At 41.9% G+C, this 19,760-nt stretch overlaps 5 protein-coding genes and 2 non-coding genes across 9 annotated transcripts in view; 4 read left to right on the forward strand and 3 right to left on the reverse strand.

The window, feature by feature from the left end:
• Nucleotides 1–889, forward strand: part of LOC6545838 (glypican-6) — a 38,813-nt gene extending 37,924 nt beyond the window's left edge. Inside the window, exon 8 of the mRNA XM_001972703.3 lies at nt 54–889. Within this exon, the coding sequence (XP_001972739.1) occupies nt 54–499 (446 nt within the window). The 3' untranslated portion in view covers nt 500–889. The remainder of the gene's footprint in view (nt 1–53) is intronic.
• Nucleotides 890–1,824: 935 nt separating this feature from the next.
• Nucleotides 1,825–2,349, reverse strand: LOC6545839. Its single transcript, XM_001972704.2, has one exon. It carries the CDS (start codon nt 2,225–2,227, stop codon nt 1,934–1,936), a length of 294 nt encoding a protein of 97 aa, XP_001972740.1. The 5' UTR covers nt 2,228–2,349; the 3' UTR covers nt 1,825–1,933.
• Nucleotides 2,350–2,740: 391 nt separating this feature from the next.
• Nucleotides 2,741–19,760, forward strand: part of LOC6545742 (venom dipeptidyl peptidase 4) — a 71,115-nt gene continuing 54,095 nt past the window's right edge. Inside the window, exons 1-2 of one of the 2 annotated variants that reach the window (XM_015158495.2) lie at nt 2,741–3,169; nt 10,116–10,706. In XM_015158495.2, the coding sequence (XP_015013981.1) occupies nt 10,296–10,706 (411 nt within the window). In that variant the 5' untranslated portion in view covers nt 2,741–3,169; nt 10,116–10,295. The remainder of the gene's footprint in view (nt 3,170–10,115; nt 10,707–19,760) is intronic. The other variant, XM_015158496.2, reaches the window with a different exon arrangement.
• Nucleotides 3,888–3,959, reverse strand: Trnam-cau. The gene has a single exon. It is a non-coding gene; the product is annotated as a tRNA-Met (tRNA).
• On the forward strand, nt 4,262–4,333 carry Trnam-cau. The gene has a single exon. It is a non-coding gene; the product is annotated as a tRNA-Met (tRNA).
• Nucleotides 4,446–8,024, reverse strand: LOC6545842 (trypsin-7). Its single transcript, XM_001972705.3, has 2 exons — nt 7,228–8,024; nt 4,446–5,356 (listed from the first exon to the last, which is right to left on the reverse strand). The coding sequence occupies exons 1-2, from the start codon at nt 7,569–7,571 to the stop codon at nt 4,585–4,587; spliced, it is 1,116 nt and encodes a 371-aa protein (XP_001972741.1). The 5' UTR covers nt 7,572–8,024; the 3' UTR covers nt 4,446–4,584.
• LOC6545844 (protein PIH1D3) lies at nt 14,839–16,046 on the forward strand. 2 transcript variants are annotated; one of them, XM_026978120.1, is made up of 4 exons: nt 14,839–14,881; nt 14,935–15,229; nt 15,288–15,523; nt 15,583–16,046. In XM_026978120.1, the coding sequence occupies exons 2-4, from the start codon at nt 15,100–15,102 to the stop codon at nt 15,844–15,846; spliced, it is 630 nt and encodes a 209-aa protein (XP_026833921.1). In that variant the 5' UTR covers nt 14,839–14,881; nt 14,935–15,099; the 3' UTR covers nt 15,847–16,046. The 2 variants fall into 2 exon arrangements, with proteins under 2 accessions (XP_026833921.1, XP_001972743.1); XM_001972707.3 differs by having other exon boundaries at nt 14,865–14,881; nt 14,938–15,229.

Consider the following 19,760-nt stretch of genomic DNA (forward strand, 5'->3'; position numbering starts at 1 on the left):
ATATGCTTGTGATTCGTATTTATTGCAACTTACTAACTGCTAATTTTTTACAGAAGAGCTGCCATATGCGGGTAGTGGAGCAGGTTCGGGATCCGGGTCCGAAGACGACGAGGACGACGACGAGGGCTCTGGCCTGGGACCCTTCGAGCCCAGCCACAAGCCGGACGTGGAGCGTCCTTCGGTGGACGCAGACAACGACGATGACGAGGACGCCGGTGGACGGGGCCACATGCCCACGCACACATCGCGACCGACGAGCGGAGTGGACGACAAGAATCCGCTCATCCACACCACACACTTCGACCAAGATCACAACGATCTGGATGAGGATCATAGGCAGCTGGAGGAGGATGAGGACACGGATGCTGGCCACGACGGGGCCAATGACAATCGATCATCCGATGCCCCAGAAAAGATGACGCTGCGTCGCGCTCTGGTTGTTTATCTGCTGCCCCTTTATATGGCGTGGTTCGGCGGCGTTTGCGCCGATTTGCTGTGATTATTCAACGTGCGAAATGCAGCCAAGATGGAGCACGGCTGCATCCCCTACACCTCTCAGTCATTCATCCGTGAAGCAAAATGTTATTAGCAGAACTACGTGCTACCCTTATATACGAAATGCGAGTCCAAAATTTTATAAAAACTTTTGATAGTAGCAATCAAAACGCAATCAAGAATAATGGTCATTTTTCGAATTTTACTCTCGTCAGGAACTTTTTCAAATTTGAATTAGATGAAATCTCACGCAGCTGGTGATTCATGAGCTGACACAAAGTTTATTAAGTCTAAAATTTGATTTTTGGAAACTCCCAGCTATTGTAAAAATCAGAAAATGCCCGATCTAAAGCGGTTATTTAATGGTACCCGATAGGAGAACAAGAAATTAGTGGAGGAGAGAGAATACGTAACGAGCCCATTTTAGTTCAGTAAGCCCTCAAACACCCCTGTTCCCCACACTCTAGGTCTAAGTGCGAAATTGTATTTTGTAAGCCAGAGAGCGAATGAATGAACAAGTGAGTGCGTGAATGTCGCGGAGTGAGTGCTTTTACCGAGTGTGAGTGTGAGTGCGAGCGGAGTGCCTGTTCAATGTGATCGTTTAGCAAAAATTAACTATAAACACTTTAGCCCCTAGAGCCGTAAGAAAAAAACACACCTACACCAACTTATTTAATTTGTATTATATTTATGCATACGCGCATATGTAACCAGCAAATTACTTTCACTTTCATCAAATTACATCACTTTCAATTAGCCCCGAAATGAAGAGCAATAACTAATTTGTAACTGTAGTCTACTGATAAATCTTAAAGCTGAAGTCTTATTTACGTTAACATGGCCATAGAAAAGCGTCCGAGCCACGGCTTTGTAATTTTGTATCTTTCGTAGACAGCCCTGACTTTTGCCAGCCATCAAACGCATTTCAAACTAAACTGTGTACACCTACATATTTATATTTATTTTTGATTTTTTATCGGTTTTTATATATTGTATTAAAACAAATGGAAAAAGAAAAAATACAAAAACGTAACAGAAGAATTGAGTTTCGGCTTTTAATTGTAGGGATTTAATTTTTAAAGTATAAATCAAAAGTTCAACTTAAGAAAACGTTACTCGTATATGGCGTTGCCGGAATTCAAAAATGAGTAAAATACATCTGCGGCTGTACAATTCACCAACGCCAGAGGTCGCACTTGAGCCAATGTAGAATTGGCGTGTAACCAAAATGTCGAAACCAAATGTGTGACCAAAATGTTAACGAAATTCAAAAGAATAATCGTTTCTTTAAGCTGACGGTGATGTGAAGAAACCAAGCCTATAAAAGGATTTCGGCACGGTTTTTTATTTTGTACCATTCATATTAACTTTCATGGATATGCATAATGTATAGAAAACTGCAGCATGAAGCACAATTATGTAATGCAAAACAATCACATCAATTATTTTCCGTGGCTTCCTTATCGAGTTCTATAATTTCACCAACAGCTCCAATATCTTTCTCCTGTTCGTCCAACTCATCCTCCAAGGTCTTCAAGTCCTGATAGTCGTCGCCATCGTCTTCGTCCGCGGGATGTACACTCAAGTTAGCCATTGACTTCTCCAAAGTTGATAGGCGCTCCAAGAGGACCTGCAGGCGGTTGTCGATCTCCTCGAGGGCTTCAATGCTTCCCTTGGACTTAACCACGGCAGAGCTTGTTGTCGGCTTATCCGAAGACGTCGATGAAGACATTTTGAAATTTTTTTAATATTTGTTTTGAGGGTAAAATTTCAGAGACAATGTTTGAGGCTAGCCTTATTCCTGAAGTGATGAAACAGTGAGTGTTATTGGCTGGCCTCCTAGATTACTTACTTGTCTTTGCTATTCAGGTTTTTGAAAAAAGGTTTTGAAACCATTTAAGAAAGTTTCTACCAGTTCCATATTCAAATGTGATAAACTGATATGGTTGACATTCTCATGCATTTGGAAATATATTTTCATTTTGCAGAGGTGTGAGCTTAATAAATAATAAATTAAGGTATAAATTATGAATGCATATATTTAGCAGAAAATTCTATCTAAATATACATTAAGTGACAAATTCTGGTATCATTTTTCTTTCCATGTACCGAAAATATTCATTCATTCATATGACCGACCAGTGGGAGAGCGTGGAAACTCCGAGATCGTGGCCAAACGAAAAGGTCTCGAGATCTCAGGCGGCGCTCCATCCGTCTGAATATCTGGCCTGATGGCTCTCTGTGTATCTTTGGGTGCGCGGGGAGCTTGTGCTGGCTTTTTCAGTGAGCGCGCGATCGGCGTACGGTAAACAACAACTGCTGCCAACGCAACGTGAAAAATGTGAAAAATGAACTGTGGCAAAGAAAATTTCAAAACGTAAACCTGGAGCGCCCCTCTGTGCACACGAAGTGTATCTGCGAGATGCGCGAATGCGAATCTTGATGCATTGCTAAAATTTTGAATTTAAATAATTACGCAAGGCGCGGCACACGTGAGTGTGGTTGTGGAATGAAATGAAATGAAAAGTGGGCGCAGCGAAAGTGGAAATTGACGTCAATTTTCCTGTGATCACTGTGATTGTGATGAGTAACCAATTATAACCAAGTGAAAGACGACAAAAAGATAAGGCTATCAGCAATCTTTTGGTTCGGTATCGTTCATCCGCAGTTACGCGTAAGTTTCATTAGGCAAGACCCATAGATGTCATAAATAAACATTCGAAACGAGAAAACCTCTTTGCTGCTCTGGCCAAAGCGACGTTTGACTTTTAAAGTCAACGTCTTCTTCTAAGCTCTGTTCATCTCTTCTTTGCCACCTTGTTCTACAGCTGTTCGATGGAAACCAGTTTGCCGCAGACTAGCTAATGTTTCTAACTATATTTGTTTTTTGGGCCGCATCAAGCCGCTGAAAGCTTAGACTTCAAACTGCAACTGTGTCTGTTTGCTGAAGGCTACTGTATCTTACCCAACTACGCGCGCAATTAACTGGCTGCGGAACAGCAGTTGTCAGCTGTATAATCTTCGGGAGATGACTAAAAGTTTATACAAGTAATTGATAAATAAAGAATGGAAACAAATTTAGCACCTGTTGAAATTTCTCTTAGCCAGAGCTAAAAAAAGCCAGTTTTGCCGGAAAGATGTTCAAATCAAACAATTTTTACGAAGGTGCAAAATGTGGGGTATATATATTTTTTGTGCAACTTTATAGAATGTTTATGTTCCATACTTTATGCATACTTGAAAAGCTAAGTCGCGGCTTTTTATTACTGTTACTAAGATTCCATATTATTATTATTATTACCTACATTGCAAACACATCGCTGGACATTTATAGGATGAAAAACGAAGTTAATATTTTTTAGAAAAAAATTCGCTCATGCGAATTTACCACATAGCAGAGCAAGGTTTCGATCCTCGGACCTCTGGGTTATGGGCCCAGCACGCTTCCACTGCGCCACTCTGCTTGCTTGAAATCGAGTGGCTCTTGGGTTCGCGTAAGTACAAAGGAAAGGCAATACTCAATAGAATCTATTAAATACTGTAGGTAAACATTAACTGTTCAAGTGGTGACACTAGTACATCCTTTTACTCCAACGCGTGTTCTTATAGTAATATTATACCATTTTGAAACTGCTTCTGGAAGAGCTGTAAGCGACAAAAGAGCTGTTAAGAAAGCAGTGCACTGTAAACAGGCACTACGTCGGTAACATAGTGCGCTGCTCTCCGATTGTACTTAGCTCGCTCTAAGACCCACCCTATGCAAGCAAGCAGAGTGGCGCAGTGGAAGCGTGCTGGGCCCATAACCCAGAGGTCCGAGGATCGAAACCTTGCTCTGCTATGTGGTAAATTCGCTTGAGCGAATTTTTTTATTTTGCGATATTTGTATGTTTATATATATTTAATGTTTTTTTTTGCATTGTCTAAACCAATAAGTGAGACGCGTTCTTTAAGGGATTTCTAACCTACTGCATTGTTTATATTTATTCACTTGTTTTAGTATAAAAGTACAAAATATGACCTAAACTACTACGGTGTTGACTACAGACTAAGGCGAAGAATGACCACCTCTTTGAGCACTCTCTCTTGATGTTAGTAATCCTCGTCGCAGAAGCAACCGTCCCGCGAGTTCTCCACAATCCAGTCCAGATATTTCGTGACTCGGGTGTAAACCCCCGGATAATTGGGTCTAGCACAACCATTACCCCAGGACACAATTCCAATCTGTTCGAAGCGCTTGTCGTCTGGACGCAGACGAACCAGAGGACCACCAGAATCACCCTGACAACTGTCCCGACCGCCCACGCCCGGATAGCCCGAGCACATCATGTTCTTGGTGATCATTTTCTGGGTGTAGTTCGTTTGGGCGACGCATTCGTCGTTGTCGAGAACGGGAACCTCAACCTCCTGCAGCAGACACGAGGGTTTTCCATCTTCCTTCAGGGTTCCCCAGCCGGTGGCAATAGCCTTTGTGCCCACGAATAGATCCTGTCGCTGTTCCACCCGTGGCAGGCAGATCGGCCGGATGAAACTGGTGATCGGCACCCGATCGTTCAGACGCAGCAGGGCTATGTCATTGTCGAAGTTCGAGAAGCTGAACTTCTGGCTAAAGGCGCGGAGCACGAAGCGCGTTTCCGGGCGCTCCTTGTCATTGCAACGATCGTGCTCCCCGAAGGTCACCTTGATCATGAACCACATGAACCCCTTGACGCAGTGCGCCGCCGTCAGCACGTAGCGATCGTTGATCAGTGTGCCGCCACAGTAGAACCTATTGAAGTAGCTCAGCCGCGCCATCCATGGATACTCGCTGACGCCCGTCGTCGTTCCGCCCACAATCCTGGACTCGTCATTGCGCTCTCCGCACCTGTCGATGGATGAAGAATAGTGCAACGTAAATAAGCAAAGTCAGTTTCCAATTGAAATTTGCATTGCAAGCGTTTTTATCATCTCAAATTCAACGTAATTAAACTTCTCTAAGCAGAGTTCGATTTTCAAGACAGCTCATTAGCAAATCTACTTAGGCAGCATTTACGATGTCTATGTCTTTCGCAAAAAGAGGAAAATGGATGGGGTCAAGGGTGACGGGTGACGGGTGACGGGCCTACCGATCTCTCCTCCGATCGCAAGTTCAGAGTTCAGCAACCCCGGCAGAAAGAAAGTGTCAAAGTGCCTCGTAGACGGACATAAAATAAATGAGCGATTTTTGCAGATTTTATGGCTGCCAGCTGCGTTACATTAAACAGGTTTTTAATTACCCGTGGTAAGCAAGAGAACACCGCCTTGCAGTCAAAATAAAAATCTTCCAGCGCAACAAGTTATCTCTCTTCTTTATATCTTTTTATTTATTTCGGCCACATAATCAATCGATCCGGCCGCAACAAGTATTTGGGATTCAGATTTTGTGTATGTTTAATCGTGTCGTTGCCCCAAAATGGTGGCCTGGTCGAGCGGCGTCCCGAAACAAAGAAGCAGAATGTGCGACAACGACCCACTTAGGAGCCGGCCAAGACAGGCCAAAACGGCCAAAAGCCGAAGAAACGTCGACGGCATTCCCCTGCCTCCCGCACAGACATTAATGCGACATGACGCATTGGAGATACGCCTTTTACAGTATCTGCCGTACTCATCTGTCTCCGCTGGGGTATAAACACACACTGTTATCAAATCGTATGCAAATCGGTTTCGTTTCTTCTTTCACATGCAAAAAAAGTAAAATTTATATATAGAAATAAAACGGGTTTAGGTCTTCATTAACAAATATTAGAACGGTTGCGACTATCTATTCAGGCTTAATTTATGGCTCTTGGAGATTTTACAAAAGCACAAATCGGGGGAATTTAGTTGGGAGCTATGTATCTTCGAGTTACAGGAATCCTTTGAGTGCCCTTTTTTGGACCTCAACTATTTTGAACCTTGAGAATTGCATTTTATGTCCCTAAAGAACCCGCTGCCTTTGTTTTCATTTTTACTGCCGACTCGATTAATACCCTAGGGTCTTTGCTTATGCCAAATACCAAAGTTGAATTCCCGATTGGTAATGCAATTTGCTTAATGGCCACACAAGAATGCAGTCCGAGTGCAATTCTACAGCCGGGGAATTCGCATCTCGAAACGGGTAACGAATGGGTAGGCGAATCTTTCGGGACTTTGAATCTTCAAAATGGTTAAGGCTTCACCTCTGCCCAGTTTATTACTCATTAGATGGCTAAAATGGTTCTAAAGGCAGTGGCTGGTATTGATAAATTGAATGGTAACGTGATTTATAGCGCTGTATATATGGGGTGAAGGATCAACTCATGATAAATCTGCCTTTAATAGAAGAGGTGCCATTTGAGGTGACCTGTTGACCTCTTGTTTCAGCCTTAAAGCCTCCTGACATGTGAAGATCATTTGGTTGTGCTTTCCCATAGTTAAAGGAGAACTTGCAACTTAAGTGGCATCTAACTATGACTTTGAAGGAGTGTGGCCAGGAATAACACATCGCCGATTGCGTGACCTCCTCGCAGGCACTAAAATCTACCTGTTACTTTAACTGTTTGTGCCATTTGGGTGTCGTGACAATGACAACGCCAGAGTTGTTTATCACTTCTTCGGCCGTCTAACTGGAAGTTGTCATCATGGCCATGACAGCTTTTGTATCTCGCCGTGCGTGTTGCATCTTCGTAACTTTGTAAGTTTTGTATCTGTATCTCTGGTGGGGGACAAACGGGAACGAGCTCAAGCCAAGCGACTCACCTGCAGGAACATGTCGGCGACGTTTGGTTCTGAGCTGCCGGCGAATTATTGCGATTGAAGGCGCCGAACCAATTCTTGATCGGATTTTGCCGGAGTACAGGTTTATGGACATTGCCATTGGCATCCAAGGAGGAAGCATTGACGGCTCCGATTTTCAGCTTCTTTGCCTGATGGTGGGCTGCACCCAATGCCTGATATTTGCCCGGTATGGAGGATAAAGATGATGTTGCTGTTGTTGCCGGTGTTGCTGGTGTTGCTGGTGTCGCAGATGTTGCCGCTTTGAGGAGCAGGCAGGAAGCCATGGCCAGCATCAGTGGCCAGTGACGTAAGTGGAGCATCATCATCTTCTTCTGCCTGCTGGTTATGCAATGCAATGCATGTAAACTTAATGAGCCTTTTGGTCGTCGTAGCGGTCCCGACGATCTGTGCCGTTACTGGAATATATTTCGATTCTCGTTCTGCTCGTTCTGAGCCGGGAATTTTTCGAAATCGCTGCCCCGTTCACACTCCACTTGTTAATTATGTAAATCAAACACGGTTTCTTCTCTGTCGTATTGTTGTTGCACTAATTGAACCATTTCACATGACTGCAAACTGTCAACAAGTCGCGCCCTAATCCCAGCGAATTTCTCGATCTGTTTGTTTGCTTTTTGCTATAATAGGCGGTGCTTATACAGCAAGCCACGCTATGGTATGGTATGGTATGGTATGGTATGGTATGGAATGGTATGGTTAGTTCGCACCACCGCGCACGCGAAAGTCTGCAAGCCGACTGATACGAGGTGCTGGCGCAGAGGAGCGACTAAGCCATTTGGCCGAGGCCCCAAAGCAGCGCAGTCGGCGTCTCAGCCGGCGCCGCTGGGGCGAAGAAAGTTGCGCATGCGCAGCGCAGCGTGCGTTGGCAGCGACGCCGGCAGAGCAGGGCGCAGAGCGACGGCAGAACTTACACAGGAAAAATAGTAAGATGCCTCTTTGGAGTCACGAATAAATGGGACTTGATGAAATATTACTAATTGATTAGTAGGGCAATATTCATACTTTACTTTTATGAACTAGCGTTTCGTTATTTAACAATGTAAATTACCTTTCGTTTAAATTTTTCGTTATTTGTGGTTTCCTAAAACACAGGTATTACAAATTTAACACTTGAATATAATATAAATATATTTTTCTTAGAACTAGCTTAGAAAAAGGTAACGAGTACAGGTACGTTTTCCTTAATTTGGATTAAAATTTCTCTGTGTAAGGTCACTATTTCTGTTTTAGATCGATTCCTTCGGGCAGTGTACAGAGTTGGCCAAGTCTGAGCAAAGAGAGCTGGCTAACCCGGGTTCTCAATATGCTAATGTGACAGTTTGCTTTGGCTAAGTTAAATTTTTCATTCTTTTTTTCTTTGTGATGGAGTGTGTGCGTTGGGAGTTCTTGGTTCTTCCTCTTTCCTGCTGTCGCCGACATCGTCTGTTTAACGTTTGTTTATTATGCACGTAACGTCAATACACCGTGGAAATTGGAATCAATGGGGAATTGATTTGGGCATTTAACGCAGATAAACGAGTAATAACCGTTAGTCTTACAAAGTTTCAATAAAGCAATAAGATAGGTAGAATGACCCATTATACTTATATAATAGGTCAATTAATCGTCCATTCAATCAGTTCAGTTCATTCAATCGTTTTTTGTAATAGTTTTACAGCACTTTAGGTTAGCAGAAACAATTTGAGAAGCTTTTCCCTGGACATAATTAACATAAGTGACCTGTTCAGAAATTATTTCCAGTGCACTTCTGGCAAATATTTTCTAATGGCCCACAGACACTCATGAAGTGGAAGTGGAAACAAGAGATCACTCCCCACAGCCAACACAAACATCCTTACAGATCGGCAAATATGGGCTTAAAAATTAAGTGGGCGAAAGAGAGATTTGCTTTATATATTTCTGATCTTTATGATACTACAATTCGTGGTATTTCATTTTAGTTTTTCATCACCCGAACCCTTTCATCTTTCCGACGGCTTTTCACTTGCTCAGCGAAAGAGAGAGGGAAATCCAACTGTTATTCGCATTTTCATGTTCATTTGCCACTGCATGATTTAACAAAAAAGAAAATCGAGTAATTTTAGCTTTTGCATTACCAGAGTATAATTTAAATTACTTTAAATGTGTTTCAACTGAACTCGGCTGGCTGCTGGCTACTGCAGTTGACCCAATTAAGTGGAAATTCATTAAAAGTGTTCAGCATCAAATCATTTTATTGTGTGATTTGATAATGTAACGAGTGCACGCCGTCGTTCCTTTTGAAATATGAATCGTTTAATTGGCATTCAATCGATTAATGTCATTGGACAGATGGCCAAATGAATGCCACAGCCAGAATGGAAAATGTATTTTCTGCCAAGTGAAGTGAAAAGGATAAACTGCTGCTTTCAAAGTTAACTGACATATAATTGATAAGGGAAGAGCTGAATTCAAGCACTGACTTCCTTGCATAATAATAACATTTACTTCATAAACAAATGCATGTTTGGCTATCAGTGATTGAATTTTGGAAGCTTCACTCGTTCAACGTGAATTTCACTTAAGATCTGTAACAGCACGCATGCAAATGGTTGAATTCCAGTTTAACAATCACCGAGGCACTCCCTATAACTTCCTTTCATGTTCTTCAACCATTCGAAGTGCAATTTTCTCGGTTTGCCCAAACACAACAGACAATCATTCACTTGCAATTACTCTCTTATGCAAAACTCAACAATCCATGCCGAAAAATGAAAACTAATCTGCATAAGATGTGCACATTCAATGGGGTATGGGGTTCCTGATTAAATGAAAGCATGTAAATTTTGCCTCTTCTAATTTTTCAAACTTGAAATTGCTTTCTTTTCGGGCAGCAGACACTCATAATTGTTAATTGGAGTGAAGCCAACTGAGACACCACTGGAGCAGCGAAAGGTTAGAAACCCAGGGGACCAGAAAGCGACTCCCTGACATGCGAGCCAGAGTTTGGAATCCGTGACGACAATCATTGCATCATCGCGATTAGAAGACATTATTGGGAGTAGCCAAGCAAAATGAGTGCCGCCGGCTGGCTTGATATGAATGCAGCTCTTCAGAACCTCGACTCTCCGCCGGAGTCAGTCAAGAAGCCCAGAAACAAACGGAGGAGCAGCTATGCCGGACGAGGTGCCTCCGCGGCCGGAGTTCATGGACGCGGCAGCATTGGCACCATTAGTTCCGGAATAATCAAATCGTTCCGGGAGCGATTCCTCAGCAGCTCTTCTGGGGACTCTGGCAAGTACAGGAAGCTTAGGCAAAGGGATGCCGAGTCTGGCAGAATGGAAGCCAGTGCATCCAGTTCATCTGGAGAGGATGAGGACCCCAGCAGCAGCAGTAGCGTCGAGAATCTCTTTGCCAGCGAGGCAGAACGGCGCAAGTGGCACAGGAAGACCTCGGAGCAGCGACGAAGGACTGCCAGAAAAAAGGTTAGTGATATTCACGAAATTAAACATTAAATATATATTACTTTCTCTTCTTGTCATATTTACGATGCTAATCATTCTATGAGATATACACGATACCTTTGCCTAATTAACTGCATTGCATAATCTATTTCTATGGATTTTTGCGCATATACAATGGTTATGATGGATAGTAAACCATCATTTTTTTATTATATTAAACCAATTATAATGATAACATTTCTTCTAACTGATTGCATAAATCAATGCCTACGCAAGCAATAATTATAATTTGTTATTCGTTAGTGGAACAACTGATAGGGTTTAAAAGCCTGGCTGAAAAGAAAGCTCTCATTAACTGCTCTGCATTTTGATAAGGCCGTCAGCAGATTTTCGATATTCCGATCAGGTCTATAACAGTTACGTGTGCGGCTTTATCTGACTTGGATTTGTTTCGGAAATTAGTTCACTCTCAGCACGAAATGTCGCATGGAAAACTATAAGCATTCCATTTTCAGTTTCGGTTTCGTTCACTGGCAGCGCTCATTTGCATTAAGTTAAATTTAATTTGATTGGCACATTAGATAATTGCATTAATAACTTGGGTGTGGTCGAGTTTTAATGGCAGGCTATTTGATAACTATTTAATGAGAAGTCATTTTATAATGCTGCTACTGGACGATACGCTCTATTTCTGAGCTACTCGTTTGTGGTTTCACTTTCGTTTGCCATGCGACTGGATAATTAGGATATATATGATAAATGATGAATTTAAAACCACAAGTGGTTAATGGTTAATGTTATAACAAATCATGTTAATCGCGCTCTTGCAAGCAAATGCATAGTTGCCATTTAAAATGTCTAAACATTTGTTTTCATTTGTTATTTGTGTGCATTATAAATACAAGTGGTTGTACCCTCAATGATATTTAACTGAATTTTTTGTTTCAAAATTAAATACAAAACAATTATAGAAGTAGCAATCATAAAAGTAGAATTTCTTCGCCATTGGAATAATTTCCTTATATTCTCTGTAAATTTTCCAATCTGAATACGTGACTTGATCCACTGTGATTCTTTCCGCGAACAGCTGAGAGAAAAGCTTTCACTTTGTTTACAAACAAACGGCTAAAAGCTGCTGCACTCTCCCGAACTCCACTTTTGTTTTTTCATTCTTCGCTCACCGCTCTCATGAGTGATTTTCCCGCCGCGCTTTTCCTCTGACTCAAATCTCGGCAGCTGACTCTAATCGGCCGCAATCCTGCATCTGGTCTAGTTTCAGTCCTGCCGGAATTTGGGCTTAACGTTTTTGTGCTGATTCCCTATTTATTTACTTTTTTCTTAGCCATTTCGTGGGCCAGCGGCCTTAAAGCCGCAGTCGTTTAAAGTTGCGCGCCTTTTTGGCTTATGTTTTCATTGTTTGCTTGCTGGCATTGCTCAGCCGCACTGTGTGCCGTGTGCGAGTGAGAGGGAAGCGCTGCTAGTTTTATTTTTATACTGCTCCTCACTCGCTTGACTGCACATCCTGTTCATCCTGTTTTTCCATTTTGGCCTCGTGGCCGTGTTCTTTTTTCTGTGCGAATTGCTCAGCTAGGCGCATTCATTTTAGAAATACACGGGCAAAACGTCTTATGTAAACAAGCTGTTTAGGGTATTTATTTTTGGCCTACATATAATATTATATTATAATATAATATAATGCACACATATTTTTCTTTATTTTGGCCTTATTTGTCACATCAATTTAAGAATAAGATTCATACTGCATTAGTTAAAGGGCGAATATAAACAAGTCCTTACTTTTATAGCTATATTTCAACGATATTTCTGCTTCAATTCTTATATTTAAGAAATTATAATTAGATAAAAAATTATATAAAAATAAAATAAAACCTCTCCTAGAAATCATATTCCAAGTGCATTTCCAAAAATCTTTCAGCTTTGCCTCCCAAAATTAAACGAGCAAAAAATGTATAAATAAATCGCGAAAAATTTGTGCGCCAGTATGTCGCCTGAACAGAAAAAGCAGCCAGTGCAATCAGTAGACCCAGATCTATGGCGGGAACTTGGCCCAAGTTTCAACTACCAGCTAGCTGCTCCCACCAGCTGGCCAACTCTTACGCAACAACAGCCAGTTTCCCATTTTCGCAGGCCAGCCAGGTGGAGGCCCATCCACACACATGTGGCTCAATGATTTATGCACGCTACTTAATGCCTTCTTAATTACATTTTATGTTACAACCAAAATATAATAATATCTTGCTGAAAAACAGCAGACAAGAGTCGGGCGAAGAGAAGCGAGGAGCCGCACACAAATCACATTCCTTAGGAGGGGGCGGAATGGGGGGCAGGACACGTCCCAGCTGCCAACACAATGCGGAAAACGCTTTCACTTTTAGCCTCGCTGCAGCTGCTGTCCCTACTTTCCCATTTCCCCGCCCTTCCCCCCACCAACACCCTACATATGCGACTGAAACAGAAATCTATTTGGCAATGGCCTTGGGCTTAGGGCTATAAGGGGAAAACCGGGTGGGTTCAGGGGTTCGCTCTTTTTTCCGGGGACAGTCGTTCTTGTGTATTCAGTCAACACAAATTTGCGTGGCCTTTTTTTGGTGGCTCGGGGTTTTTTTGTTTTCTTGTATCCTTCCATCTGCAGTTCATTGAAATGTGTGCGACAAGCGGAATACAATTACACCATGGGTTCGTGTTCATTGTCTGGATGCGTGACGTCAGCTGGGGATCGGGCATATATCCCATATCCTGGGATGCATTCCAATGCGAACGAATGCCCTCTGTTGACAGTGATAGCTGGATTGCATTGCCAGCCCAAGGTGAAAGTTCTGTTACGTGATGTTTGCCCTGCTTTTGGGGAAACAGATTTCAGTGGCTTTTCCTCTGCCGATGAGTGAAAGTAGACTCATCAGAATGGGATGCGGATGCGTATGTATATACTTTAAAATTTCATTGCATTGGGAGGAAAGTCAACTAAATATTTAAAAATAAAATTTAGGAATGTATACTACTGAAATGCCATAAAAATAATAAAACAATTGAATATTTAACGGAATAAAGTGTATAACTTGTATTCTCTCTTCAAATATGTTAAAAATATGTTATAATACCGTCTAATGTAATTTTGATTTAGTAAATATTAAAAATATTCATATGATAAACAATAAAGTTGATAACAACGTAAGCTGCAATTTAAAAAAATATATATTTGTATAAATAATCTCAGCTTAGACGTTTTGTGCTGCGATTGCCACAAAAGCAGCTTAAGAGTGTTCTGGATACATTTCATATCCTTTTTTGAGCCAACATCCTTGCAAGCCGGGTTGGTGCCACGTTTACCCAAGCTGCAAATGACAAAGCCATGGTCGGTGGACCGTGGTCGGCTTAAGCCCGGCCAGAACTGTCAAGTGGTCGCCATTGAACCAGAACAAGGAGCAAAATCCTTTAGAATGAGGACACTACACTTTCGCCGACAGCTCGTGTTAAACAAATTAAACACGTACCCGGCACAGAAGCAGCCCACAGGCGAGAATCCTTTTTGTCGAATGCCAAACTGGGTGCCCCGCTGCGGTCTGGGCCATTGTGAAAGGGCCACGCTGTTGGCCAGAATCGTGTTGTTAACTTGGCCACGTTTTCGTGTCGACCACCCTACGATTTGCCTGAAAGTCAAATTAGCGTTTCCCTGCGCCACTCGAGGGGCGCGCGTGAAAAATGCAAATTTCTGTCCTGTTTCGCTGTTCATAATTTGTGCTGGCCATGACCAGGAGGAAAGGTCAAGCCTGGAACAATAATTACACAATTTATAATTCACAAAACAATTGTTTTTGACAAGTGAAATATTTTTGTTCGAGCACAGTTGGCTGCCTCGAAAAAAGTTTGCCACTAAATGGGCCGCCCAAGTTTTTAATTGAAATGCCTAAAGTGGGTCCCATAGTTTCGCCGGCCAGTTGAAAGTGAAATGTCGCTAACGGTGGCAAACTGTTGTTGAATAGGGCAACTGGGGACCCTATAACCATTGTTCATTTTCTGCTTGTTTGGAAACGAACAGCTCTCGAATGTTCCACGTTGCCAGGAAATTTCAAATCACGTTGCCTGGGCAACTAAATAAACAAAATGAGGAAGGTTAATACACTCGGAAAACAAATAAAAAATAACATGGCACTGTCCTGAGTTGTTTTGCCTTAATGGTAAGAAGCCCTTACATTTTTCTCCCCGTGAAATACCTAATATATCAATATAGTAGCCTGGAAAATAGTTGTAAAGCTTAGCTAACAAACGGAGTTGTCGATTTTCCCCATTCGGTCGAGTGCTGCTCAACCTGTCGAAAAGCTAAGGCTAAAAAATTGTTTATAACTTGTGCAAAAGTGTGAAAGAGCCATTGATTATCAATAAAGTGTCGATCAAAATGTCGATCTTTGAACATCCCGAACAGCTGAAGATGCTGCAGGACCTCCTGAATCCCAATCAGCGAAGAGGCGGCATTGACTACAGCAGCAGTGAGGATGAGGAGGAGTCCATGGTCGTCCACAAGCTGAGTAAATAAAATGGGTTGCTATTAGATGGGTCTCAGCTAAACCTAAACTCCTTGCTTAGATCCTGGTGGCATTGGACGTCCCAAAACGGAAGACGCCACCAAGGCTAAGAAGAAAAAGAAGCCCAATCCTTTGTGCACGCCCTTGGTGGAGGAAGAGAAAAAGCAGCCTGAGAGTCTGGAGGAATGGCAGGATCGCCAGGAGAAGGAAGACAACGATATACTGGAAACCCGGAAGACTCCCGAGTATACGATGACCTATCGCCAGGCCGTGGGCACCGAGGATGTCTTCTTGCAGGTCTAACAGTTCCCACTTTAAATAGCACGGATTAGTAACATGCGAAATATATATATTAGATGGGCAATCGCACTGGATCCTCGGCGAGCTGCGAGGACCTCATTGTGGAGGTTTCCCTGCCGGACGAGGAAATGACTGCGGACAAGATGTCGCTCAGCTTGCAGGAAAAGGAATTGGATTTGGGCACATGTTTGTACCGCTTGCGACTACCGCTTCCCCATCCCGTCAATGTGGATCGTTGTCAGGCAAAATACGACAGTGAGCTGAAGAAGCTTCGGCTGACTCTGCGCCTGCAGCGGGAGCTAGACTACGTTAATTTCTAGACACCAATTGAATATTTCACTTTTCATTGTTTCCATATTACACATCACAGTATAGAGTGTAAATTTAGAGTACCAAAATTGTAACGTGTCGCAACCTTTGTTGCCCGCCGTTTATTTGATACCAACTTTATATGCTTTGGGGAGCAGGAAAATAAAATATAATCGAATGACATTTAGATGCGTTAAAACGCTAACCAGAATTTGACGCTAGAGCATTGCTCAAATTTTCCGCCATTCCAATTCAATTGGCGGCACTTGGGCTTGTTTTGCTACCAAATTGCGCATACGCCGCATGGGCCTTGATGTCGGGTCAATCGAAAATTAGGCTCAAACGAAGCATGAAGTATTCCTTGGGCGCTCGGCAGCCTTTATTATGATGCTGTCAAAAATCACTTTGGCTAAATATTTGTCAAGGACAGACACACACACACAAAAGTCAAATACAATACCACGGAAAGAAAGTGAAATTGGGAAGCCCAAAAGGAAAAGTTCAAAACCGAGACTTCATACTTGTTCGACCTAATAGGCCATGAGTTGCGGGTAAGCGACTTTTGGATTTACGGCCATACTTGTAGGCTTCGGGCCACCTACAAATACATCCTGCTGGGCCTGCGGCTGCGTTTTGCCTCATTTAATCTGACTGACACAGGCACATTTCAATTTGTGTGCTCCGGGCTGCCTGGGTTCCGATTTTGGCCATCCCGGTCACCGTCACAGACATGATAAAGTGTCATCCTGCTCCCCAAAAAAAAAAAGAATATATAATGCTATAGTCGAGTTCCCCGACTATCAGATACCCGTTACTCAGCTAGTGGAAGTGCAACCGAGAAATTTCGACATTTTCTGGAATATCGGTAGAAATTGGGAAACAAAATGATAAAATTGAAAAAAAAATTAAGAATTTTTTAAAAATGTGCAGATTTTTAGAGAATTTTGACAGAAAGATTTAGAGGTATGCCACTTCAAAATCCAATTAAGATAACTTGAGTTATGATCAAGAATCAATATACTTTATATGGTCGGAAACGCTTCCTTCTGCGTGTTACACACCTTTCAAGGAATGTCATATACCCTTTTACGAGTGACGGGTATAAAAATATACATATAAATTGTATAAGCCTAAGTTCACACAGGCACTCAACAATCGGAACAAAAAAGATAAAAACTCACAAGTTTTGGGCAGCTGCAAGTGCGTGCCTCGCCTGGCGAACTCGCTTAGAATGAGGATTTTTTGGGAGCGAAAGACCTTTTGCCTTCTTCTTCTTTTGCCTGATGAAAGTTTTCCACAGGACTATGATGATAAATCATCTGACAAGGACTCGGCTGTCGACGAAAAACTTTCAATTTAATTTAAATGCCCAAGTCTCATGGGCGGCGTTGTGGAAAAGGCAAGTAAATTACATCAAATTAGGGAATGAGCTCTTAAAGAACAAATTATTATAATACTAGGGCTTACTTTCACTTAAATGTGTGAGGGGAAAAGTTCCAATCAGCAAAGGAATATATCCTATCCTGTCCTTAAGAACCAATTTCTCACCAAAGAAGCAGAAAGGAAAAAGTTTCGAGACAAGGCGACAACAAGGTAAACAATCTAAAATTGTATCAGCATGGCCGGAATACTCTTCTTCAGGCTCTTTTCCATTCAATGACGTTCAACAGGAAAAACAAACAAGAGCAGAAAAAACCATATGTTGATGTTAGACTTCACAAACAAACAAAAGGAAAACTTGGCTGTCCCGAAAAAATAGGAAAAGTACGCAAAAACTAACAGCAAACGGCACACAAAAAACCATCCTTTTTTCGCAGCTCATTTACACAAACGCACGTTTCTGCAACATCATCACGATGATCATCCCGGCTAAAACCACACCCTTTTTATCATCTTTTAGAAATGTTTCCAACTACACAAATACAAATACGGTTACCGGCAAATGGGAACACAAATTCAAATGCAAATTGGCCGCATTTTTACCACATGCAACTGTAATGGGAAACTCTAGCTACCCCAGGGCAGGAAAATTGCCAAGTTTTTAAAATATGTAAAATACTGTGTGCGAAATACTTTAAGCTCCAACATATTAATCATTCAACGGCGGCTTGTCCTTGGCTGTTATTCTGGTATGCAATAAATAATTGTAGCACTTGGCCACACTTGAAAAATGCAATAAGCCAAAGGCCACACTTCCTTTTGCGGTAATCCGTTTTTTCTCTCAGGATTCGTGAGTGGTAAACTGGAGCAAGTGAGTTCGGCCAAGGTTAAAAGAATAAGCTGATTGATGAGTCCTTAAAACGAAAAAAGTAGCCATGTTTAACCCCACATGTCCCCTTTGGAAGCCCCTGCGATGCCATTCTGCTTCCGCTGCCTGCTAATTGCCATCTGATTAAAGTTAACTCCGCTTACGGCTTAAAGCTTTTCCGGCAACAAGTCACCCTGCTGCCTCTGATTCAGTTGTGGGATCTGTGTGGCATTGTCCATGTTGGTCGCTGGAAAATGTTCTCTTCTTTTTATTTCGTGTTTTTTCCTGAGCTTCCGTTCCACATAAATCTGCAGGTTTTATTTTTAATTACCAGTAAAACCATTTTCATGTCGACACAGTTAAAAGTTAAAACCCAAATACATTTTAATGCAAAATAAATAAAAAAATACAAGAAAATGTTTTTGGAAAGGAGGGCTTTTAAATTGCTCTGCGTCCTGGCGAGTTCTTATTGAAAACAGTTTAAGATACTGTATGCATTTCATATATACTTTATGAATTTATTGTATAAACTTCTCTGAAAAATTGCAGCGAGTTTAGATGCTAGCAATTTAAAAGCGCTTAATGTTGAAGAATCTATTGTGATTTTAGAAAATTTCTGCCAATTTCGTTTTATACTCTTAGTGACCCATGACCTCAAACTTATTTTGTGATCATCATTAATTTTTCACACAGTTTGCCTCAACTGCCACAACTTACCAATTCTCGCACAAAACACTTTTCACAGCTCATTAAGGACAAGAAATTAAACGGGATAGCAGGAAAAACAGAGAAAACGCATGAAGTTAGAAGTTGCGGCGTTTAAGGAAAAGTGAAGCACACGAAAATATCACACATACGCCATGTGGTGCGCTGCGCTCCGGCGTCTTTGGTAATTGTAGTTAGGCAAGAAGATGCCTTGTTGCTACAAGGCGAAATAACAAAATCATTGTGGAATTTAATTAAGTTGCTTCTGCGGAGCCGCAGTTGGTGTGAACAGCGGAGAACGAGACCATTAACACATTTTTCAAGTTTAATTCAACGTAATAACAAATTTGCTAGGCAAAAATGTCGGAAGGCAAAGGGACAGCGTGGAATGTTGTGTTACCCCAGCAGCCAGATAAATTACAGACAGACATGAGCGGCATACGAGGACTCGCAGGATGCGAAAGTGTTGCCATTAAGTCGAACACGTGTGCCCCAGTAGGGCGGAGAAATGCTGCGAGGAGAAAGCCCGGAGAAAGTCAGACATTTCAGTGCCGAGTGCCAGCGGCAGCTGATGGCCCTTCAAGCACATTTCTTCAAGTGGCTTCTATTTCTCAGAGCGCCACCCCCCTAATTAAGACAAATGTAAAAACTACAGCAAAAAAGCCCCGAAAACAAAAAACGAGCGCGAGCACAGCTGCACGTAGAGGAAATCATATCAATTAAAGATTCAAAAATAATATAAATCCTACATGAGCTAACGAAATGCTGCCAAAACGAATCTGTTGCTCAAAGGATTAGAAACTTTTATAAACCCAGATGTTAAACAATAAAAATGATGTGGCACTTAAACATTTCTTTAAAAGAAAACCGGTTAGAAGAACATTATTTAGTGAAAATTAAAGCACAATATTTTCGAATCCCTATGCATTGGACTTAAAGATATAATTGTTTTCACAGTTCAGTAAGCAAAAT

The sequence above is a fragment of the Drosophila erecta genome, unplaced genomic scaffold (assembly GCF_003286155.1).
Source record: "Drosophila erecta strain 14021-0224.00,06,07 unplaced genomic scaffold, DereRS2 tig00000021-arrow-pilon, whole genome shotgun sequence".
Taxonomy (NCBI): domain Eukaryota; kingdom Metazoa; phylum Arthropoda; class Insecta; order Diptera; family Drosophilidae; genus Drosophila; species Drosophila erecta.

Excerpts from the sequence above, each read along its gene's own strand:
- LOC6545839 (XM_001972704.2), bottom strand. The coding sequence starts at position 2,227 with ATGTCTTCATCGACGTCTTCGGATAAGCCGACAACAAGCTCTGCCGTG.
- LOC6545844 (XM_026978120.1), top strand. The coding sequence starts at position 15,100 with ATGTCGATCTTTGAACATCCCGAACAGCTGAAGATGCTGCAGGACCTC. Across the intron at positions 15,230-15,287 it reads CATGGTCGTCCACAAGCTGA|ATCCTGGTGGCATTGGACGT; the intron begins GTAAATAAAATG and ends CTCCTTGCTTAG. Across the intron at positions 15,524-15,582 it reads CCGAGGATGTCTTCTTGCAG|ATGGGCAATCGCACTGGATC; the intron begins GTCTAACAGTTC and ends TATATATATTAG.
- LOC6545842 (XM_001972705.3), bottom strand. The coding sequence starts at position 7,571 with ATGATGATGCTCCACTTACGTCACTGGCCACTGATGCTGGCCATGGCT. Across the intron at positions 5,357-7,227 it reads TCGCCGACATGTTCCTGCAG|GTGCGGAGAGCGCAATGACG; the intron begins GTGAGTCGCTTG and ends ATCCATCGACAG.